The sequence below is a fragment of the Rhinopithecus bieti genome, unplaced genomic scaffold (assembly GCF_001698545.2).
Source record: "Rhinopithecus bieti isolate Rb0 unplaced genomic scaffold, ASM169854v2 scaffold_41082, whole genome shotgun sequence".
Classification (NCBI taxonomy): Eukaryota; Metazoa; Chordata; class Mammalia; order Primates; family Cercopithecidae; genus Rhinopithecus; species Rhinopithecus bieti.
The window spans coordinates 1,472,450-1,480,960 of NW_016817890.1; the positions used below are offsets into that span (position 1 = coordinate 1,472,450).

The following is an 8,511-nucleotide window of genomic DNA, read 5'->3' on the forward strand; positions in this document are numbered from 1 at the left end:
CNGCACTCCAGCCTGGGCGATAGAGGGAGACTCCGTCTCAAAAAAAACAAAAACAAAAACAAAAAAAAACAGAGTCTCGCTCTGTCGTCCAGGCTGGAGTGCAGTGGCACAATCTTGGCTCACTGCAACCTCCACCTCCTGGGTTCAAGCGATTCTCCTGCCTCAGTCTCCTGAGTAGCTAGGACTACAGGTGCACGCCAACATGCCTGGCTAACTTTTGTATCTTTAGCAGACACGAGGTTTCATCATGTTGGCCAGGCTGGTCTCGAACTCCCAACCTCAAGTGATCTGCCTACCTCAGCCTCCCAAAGTGCTGGAATTAGGCGTGAGCCACCGCGCCCAGCCTGTTTCTACCATTGGGGAAAACAGTTTGGCACTATACTCTATGCCTCAGCAGCTTCACTCTTGGAGTCCTCTTTGCCCTCACCCCTGGGAAATAACATTTGCCAAAACTCATTGAACTGTACTCTTAAAATGTGTACATTTTATTGTGTATAAACTATAATTCAATAAAATTGGTAAAAACAACTATAAAGAATCCAAATGTCCAACAGTACAATGAATAAGTGTGGTACAGTTATACATTGAAATAGTCCATAATAATGAAAAAGAGTGTAACGTCTGATACACACAACATAGGCTTTCACAGACATAAGGGTGAATGAAGGAAATCTTACACAGAGTGCGTAACACAGCACTCTGTTTACACGAAGTCCAAGAAAAGGCAAAACTGATCTACGGCTAGAGGTCCACAGCGGGGTGGAATCTGTGGTAGAACTGACTGGGAGGGCACAAGGGGGTCCTGTGGATGTTGGCAATGCTTTCTAGCCTCCGTCTGGGTGGTGGTTATATAAGTGCGTGATATGCAAAAATTCTTTCAGCTGTATACCTGAGATTCGTGCACCGTTTGGTACATAAGTTATACCTCAATAAGAAAGTTAAAAAAAAAAGGTGGGCGAACATGACACCAATGTGGGTGGGGGAGTTCAGGAAAGGCTTCCCTGAGAAAATAACGAAGAAACAGAATGTGCAAGGGTAGAAATTGGAACAGAAGCATGGTGTATGCCAGGAAATAAAAGTTCCTTTTTTAAAAAACCACAAGCATTAAAAAACAACAACAAATCCCAGATGCACCCCAATATGCCACACATAGGAACCCCAGACCTGTCTGCATTCTAAGAACCACGGCCCTACAGGACCTGGGTGCTGGACAGACTGATCCAGTTTAAGGAGAACTCACAGGGCCAGTGGCCACGTCCTGGCCTCAATGCTGTCTGGGCACGAGCACAAAGCACCTGGCTAGGGGTGGAGGCCAAGCCTCCAGAGAGGCAGTTCAAAAAAGCAGTTACAGGGGGTTGGGGTGGAGTCAGTAAAGATTTCACAGAGGAGGTGACTTTTAACCTTGACCTGTGAAAGGACAGAACATCGACAGGCAGAAACCACCACTGCAGAGCAAGAAAGTGGTGGATGTGCCTGCAAGAATGAAAGAGGGAGAGGTCAGCTCAGGGGCTACTGCTGTACCACTGGCAAGAGATGACGGAGGTCCTGACTAGAGGATCGGGGCAGGGTGGTGAGAAGCACAAGGATTCAAAAGATCTTTCAAATGAAGATTGGAGAGTTTACAACTGACAGGATAGGGGTCTTCCAGGTCTACAGCTTCAGCGCTTGAGAGGATGGTGGGGACTGAGTGGTCTTTTGAGAACTAAATTCAGATTCCATCATTCCCCTGCTCAATGCCCATTAATGGTTTCTTACTACACTTATAATACACTTCAAACTTCTTCCAACACTGGCGGTAATTATCCCTTGAACCTCTTCTCACTCCCCTCTCTAGCTACACTGCCTGCTTGTGGCTCCTCAAACATGCCGAATCCTCCCACCCTATGCTTTCTCTGTATCTGCCCTCTCCACCGTCTGCAACACTCTTCCCCAAGAGCATGGCACAGCTAACTCCTCACTGATTAGGCCTCAGCTTCACTGTCAGCTTCGGAGGTCTTGCCTGAATGGTGTCTTCCTGCACAGCCACCCAATCCCAGATTCCACTACAATGCTTTACTTCCCTCATAGTATCTACTATCCAAAATTATCTCAGTTATTTACATGCTGTCTCTCCACTAGAACATACGCTCGGAGACAGCAAGGATTTTGTCTTGTTTATTACGGCAGTGCCTGCATATAGCTGCAACTCACTAAATATTTGTTGACTAATGAATGAACATCCTGCATTTAAGAGTGGAGTCAGGGGCTGGGTGCTGTGGCTCACGCCTGTAATCCTAGCACTTTGGAAGGCCAAGGCAGTTGGATTGCTTGAGCCCAGGAATTTGAGGCCAGCCTGGGGAGCACAGTGAGACCCTGTATCTAAAAAACATCTAAAAATTAACTGGAGGATCGCTTGATTCCAGGAAGTTGAGGTTGCAGTAAGCCAAGGCCAGGCTCAGTGGCTCACGCCTGTAATCCCAGCACTTTGGGAGGCAGAGGCCGGTGGATGACTTGAGGTCAGGAGTTCGAGACCAGCCTGGCAAACATGGGGAAACCCTGCCTATACTAAAAATACAAAAATTAGCTGGGCATGGTGGCATTGTGCCTGTAGTCCCAGCTACTCAAGAGGCTGAGGCACGAGAATCACTTGAACCCCAGAGGCGGAGGTTGCAGTGAGCTGAGATCACGCCACTGCACTCCAGCCTGGGGGACAGAGCAAGACTCTGTCTCTAAATAAATGAATAAATAAACAAACAAATAAAAAATTAAAAACAACAAACAAACGCCAAGAGTGAAGTCATGCTCAGATATCATCTGGGTTGAGGCTTGACTTTGTTCTGGGCAAGTTACTCATTCCTATCTCTCTGTGGATAGTAAAAATTACCTTAATGAGGAGCTACTGTGAGGATTAAATGGATAGACTTATACATTTACACAGTGCCTAGGACCCTGCCTTCTGCTTGGCAGCTGCTCAGTGTTGTCATCTCGAGGTATTCAATACATAAGCACTATCTGACTGATTGCACTAACATAGAATAAGTTGCAGAAGATCCATAGGCCACAGGATGGACACTCAGGATTATGGGAAAGTAGCTCATCCTGATCTCAGGACTGCCCTCCACCCCCATCTCTGCCCCCATTCCTTTCATCTGCTTGGAAGGAAGTCTGGGTCCAACCAGGATTCCACACGCCACAGCTGTGCTGGCAGCAGCTGATGGAAATCAGAGTAAAGGCTGGAAGCCCCAGAGAAGAAACCCTCAAAGTGGTTTGTCAGCCTGGAAGCTCCAGGAAGGCAGGTCCAGAGCCACTTTGTGGACTACCTTCTATTTAGGATCTAGTACATAATAGGTGCTTTATAAAGATTTAATGAATGAATAAATGACTCACTCACCCTGGAGCTCAATCTGGGAAGGTAGGCTAACTCAGCAAAAAAGTCCCACACTGGCTTCTAAGCCTTACTTCCTCATCTATAAAATGGGGACAACAGTATCTATTTTCATAGATTGACATAAGGATTGCGTGAGTGAACATACAATGTTTAGGCCAGAGGAAGCATCTAATCTAGCTGTTTTTTTAGTAGCAGCAGCCATTAAACTGGTTTTTCTTTCTTTTTTTTTTTTTTTTTGGTTACTGCAGCACTTTTATTTTTCCTTCACAATGAGGTGCTGCTGGGGCCTAATGTTCTCACGAAACAGTAGAAAACAAAATCTGTTCTCATCTCTTTAAAGAATTGAGAATTGCATACAAAAAAACTTTACATAAATTAGAACCATGAATACATTTACAGGTGTAAATGCAAACCGCTTCCAACTCAAGGCAAGTAACGGCACACAGTGTTCTGGCAGGAAAACATCAGCTCAGAAAGGAAACTGGGTCCTGTGGCTTGGACTTGCCAACCTTGACAGACCCGCAGGACAGAAACAACTGGTTCAGGAGCCCTTGCCAGCCTCCAGAGAAATCCCAGAACACTCAGCCATGATATATTAATACCCTGCATAGATTGCAGACTGCTGGCCATGCAGACTCACCAAGCCACAGATTTGTCTTCCACAGGCACGTTCTGACCTTACCATGCAGTGACCAAGCCACATGTACTAAGGGTTGAAAGCAAAGATGCGTACAGGGTATTAAACAAATACCAAGGGGAACAGTTAACTTGAATACAAGGTCAAAATCAGCAACAAGTTCTACAATCCCGTGCTGATATCAGATACAAGCTTCAAGGACAATTTCTTTTCGAAGGCTTATTCCAGTTTTGTGAGGCTAGCATGAGGTATATGCATTTGCCAGGGGCAAATTTATACTTCTGAATTAACCCATGCAGCAAATGCTACGCATCTGCTCACAGTCCATTTAGAAGCAATTGCAGTGGACGACAGTGGGGCCTGACTTGTACTCCTGCTTGCTAATCCACATCTGCTGGAAGGTGGACAGTGAGGCCAGGATGGAGCCGCTAATCCACATCGACTACTTGCACTATGAGCTTGATCTTCATGGTGCTGGGTGCCATGGCGTTGATCTCTTTCTGTATCCTGTCGGTGATGCCCGGGCACATGTGGTGCCGCTGGACAGCACCACGTTGGTGTACAGGTCTTTGTGGATGTCCACGTCACACTTCATGATGGAGTTGAACGTGGTCTTGTGGATGCCAAGATTCCATACCCAGGAAGGAAGGCTGGAACAGCGCCTCCAGACACTGGAACCGCTTGTCGCCGATGGTGATGACCTGGCCATCGGGCAGCTCGTAGCTCTTCTTCAGGGAGGAGGATGCAGCGGTGGCCATCTCCTGCTCGAAGTCCAGGGTGACAAAAATATGGAATGCTTCACGAATCTGCATGTCATCCTGGCGCAGGGGCCATGCAAATCTTCTCTGTATTGTTCCAGTTTTAGAATACGTGCTGCGGAGGTGAGCACTATACTGGTTTTTCATGCAGAATTACCAACATCTCTGAGGGGGTAGACAGATCTTTGGGTTCCATTTCCTCCTCTGATCTCTCCTCAAAAGACAGGTGAGAGTTCCTTGTGCCACATCTATGCCTAGCTCTGCAATCATCACTATACAGTAATACTACGATGGCTAATTGACCTTTATCTCCCTCCTGCTGGAGGTGAGTCCTTTGAAGGTGACATGGTTTGGATCTGTCCCCACCAAATCTCCTGTCAAACTGTATTCCCCATGTTGGAGGTGGGGCCTGGTGGTGGGATCATGAGGCTAGCTTTCTCATAAATGGTTCAGCACCATCCCTTTGGTGCTGTTCTCGTGATAGTGAGTTTTCCCAAGATCTGGTTGTTTCTAAGTGTGTAGTATCTCCCCCTCACTCCCTCTTGCTCCTAATCCCGCCATGTGAGATGCCTCGCTCCCCCTCTGCCTTACACCATGACTGGAAGTTTCCTGAGGTCTCCCCAGAAGCAGAAGCCGCTATGCTTCCTGTATAGCCTGCAGAAGCATGAGTCAATCAAACCTCTTATCTTTACAAATTATCCAGTCTCAAGTATTAGTGCAAGAACGGACTAACACAGAAGGGAACATGAACCGTTTGACAGGAACAGAGCATCTTATTCATCTTGGTCTTATGAACACCTGTATACAGATCTGAACAGAAATGGGCTATGAGCTGCTTTTGGCCCAGATAATCAGGGATTGTGGTGTCTCCACCTCACGCTGCTACCATTCTCTGCAGAGGACCATGCCACAAATGGTGTTTTTGAGAATAAGGCCAAAGAGAGTTTAGGATCACAAGACAGTTTTAAGAAAACCAATACATTTCCTGAGTATCCCTCCCTGTTATTTTCTTTCTTTCTTTCTTTCTTTCTTTTTTTGAGACAGAGTTTTGCTCTTGTTGCCCAGGCTAGAGTGCAAAGGCACGATCTTGGCTCACCGCAACCTCCGCCTCCTGGGATCAAGCGATTCTCCTGCCTCAGCCTCCTGAGTAGCTGAGATTACAGGCATGCGCCACCATCCCAGCTAATTTTGTATTTTTAGTAGAGATGGGGTTTCTCCATGTTGGTCAGGCTGGTCTTGAACTCCCGACCTCAGGTGATTCGCCTGCCTTGGCCTCCCAAAGTGCTGGGATTACAGGCGTGAGCCACCACACCCAGCCCCTCCCTGTTATTTTCACACTAATATTTTATTTTCTTCACAGCACTAATCACTATCAGGTGCTCTTTTATTAGCTTACTTGTTTACTGTCTATCTCTTTCCACTATGACTTAAACTCTCAAAGGTGTAAAGACCGTATCTCCTTTATTCATCACTCTATATTCACATCACCTAGAACTATCTGGGAACATAGGGGTCACTTAGCACAAATGTTAAAAGAACACTGAACGAATTAATGTACACATTTTCCTAAGATTTTATTTCATTATTTGAGACAGAGTTTCACTGTGTTGCCCACGCTGGAGTGCAGTGGTGCAATCTCGGCTCACTGCAAACTCCACTTGCTGGGTTCAGGCAATTCTCCTGCCTCAGCTTCCAGAGTAGCTGGGATTATAGGCACGTGCCACTATGCCCAGCTAATTTATCACCACGTTGGCCAGGCTGGTCTCGAACTCCCGATCCACCCGCCTCGGCCTCCCAAAGTGCTGGGATTACAGGCATAAGCCACCGCGCCTGGCCCAAGATTTTATTTTTAAAGAACAGTTGGATGCTCTTATATGCATAAGTATTTGAGAACACAAAATAATTCAAGTATTTTAACATAATTCAAAAACTACGATCTTTTTAGAATCAGCAACACCTAAGGCCCCAAATGATCCCTTCTCCACATCACCACTTGGCTGTTATTGATATCAGGGGAACAAGTTATCCCATCAGGTGAGAGTGGATAAAACACAGGGCAAAGAGCAAGTTAGATCAGAAAACTGAGTTCTTCATGCCTTTGCTTATTGGGGTACGAACCTGATCAAGACACTTAATGCTACAAGCAGCTCAGCTTCACCATCTGAGAAGATAACCCACCTTAGAAAATGGATGTTTAATTCTGAGAAAATGGGTTTAAGAGCTTGGTAAACTGTCCAGCACGGTGAGGAGGGGTTACATTTATCAGCTGTCAAGGCTGAAGCAGGAGGGCAAACCACCTCTCCCCATATGAGAGCTCCTCCCAAAAGGCGGCAAGCGGTACCAGAACACCTGCTTCTCCCCTGACAAAGGCTGATGTTATAGAAAAAACTTTGGTCTGTGAGGCAGACAACCTGGGATCTAAACCTGCTTTGCAACTGAGACGGCACGTGAGACAAAGGGTTGGACTCCCAGATCTCTGGCGGCCCTTCCAATGTTGACATCCCAGGATCTCGTGTGGTCCCAACCAAACTCCCACTCCTGCTCCCAGACCCAGCGGGATGTCGAATATGGTAAGCGACCAGTAAGCATTTGCTCAATGAGTGAATAAACCAGTGAATTAATAAAAATGTCTCCTCAGATCCGATGAGGGACTCCCTCTTCTACACACTCACAGCTCGAGTCTCCCAGCCACTTGCCCTTTCCTGCTGGCCTACAACTCTCTCCCCGGCTACACCAGGTGTATAGAGAGCAGGGAGCGTGTCCCAACCGTGTGCACAAACTGGCACTGCATGGACGGCGGGGTTCTGGTGACTGGGCGAGGCCTGCGGGCCAGACCCGAGAAAAAGGCTTGCTACGCGTCGGGGCCGGAGGCTAGCCCGGGCCAGCCGAGGGACGCCGCGTGGACTCCGGCTCTCCCTGGGCCCTCCTCGTCCCCAGGCGGATGCCGGAAGAGACTCACGTGAGCACCGGGATGGGCGTCCACACCACGCAGTAGGGGAACCGGCTCCGTTCCACGTCCATGGCGACGCCGCCGGAGCCGTGATATTGCTTCATGTCCGTCTCGGCCGCCGTCGGCGCCTCCACTTCCGCCATCCTGGGCGGGGGTGGCGGCGGCGGCAACAAGAGCGGAGAACCTCCTTCCGCTTCCGCCATGCTGCGCGCGCCCCGCTGCGACTGGCCCCGGCTCTAGTGCCGCTAGTCCCCATGGCGTCACTTCCGGGAGATGGGGTCCGCCCCGGTTGGCCTTCCCCCGGGAATCCGAGCCGCGTCCCTCTGGGCCCGGCCAGCCCCGCCCCACTCCCTCTGCGCCTGACAGCCCCGAGTCTTTGCCGCGTACGCCCCGCGGCTGCAGAAAGGATGCCTTCAGGCAGTTCGCAGTCTAGCGCCGGAGACTTATAAAGAACTCTGTAATTCAGTACGCTGAGGGCTCTTAGGAGGTGTGCTACAGTCGCTATTTATTGAGCACTTCTTAGGTGCCAAGCACTTGACAAGAATTGTTTCTAATCCCCGTGAACTGATTAGACATCCAAATTAGGTATTTCCTTTCTGTTACAAGTGAGAAACTGAGGCTCAGGAGGTGAGGTGAGAGGCCACGATTCAAACCCAAGTGTTTTTTTTTGGGGGGGGGTGGAAGTTTTTGCTCTTGTTGCCCAGGCTGGAGTGCAATGGCACGATCTTGGCTCACTGCAACCTCCACCTCCCAGGTTCAGGCTATCCTCCTGCCTCAGCCTCCCGAGTAGCTGGGATTA

The 8,511-nt window shown here is 48.5% G+C and overlaps 1 protein-coding gene across 2 annotated transcripts in view; it reads right to left on the reverse strand.

The window, feature by feature from the left end:
* TMEM222 (transmembrane protein 222) overlaps positions 1-7,963 on the reverse strand; it is a 14,749-nt gene extending 6,786 nt beyond the window's left edge. Inside the window, exon 1 of one of the 2 annotated variants that reach the window (XM_017856448.1) lies at positions 7,722-7,963. In XM_017856448.1, the coding sequence (XP_017711937.1) occupies positions 7,722-7,915 (194 nt within the window). In that variant the 5' untranslated portion in view covers positions 7,916-7,963. The remainder of the gene's footprint in view (positions 1-7,721) is intronic. The other variant, XM_017856447.1, reaches the window with a different exon arrangement.
* Positions 7,964-8,511: the final 548 nt, after the last annotated feature.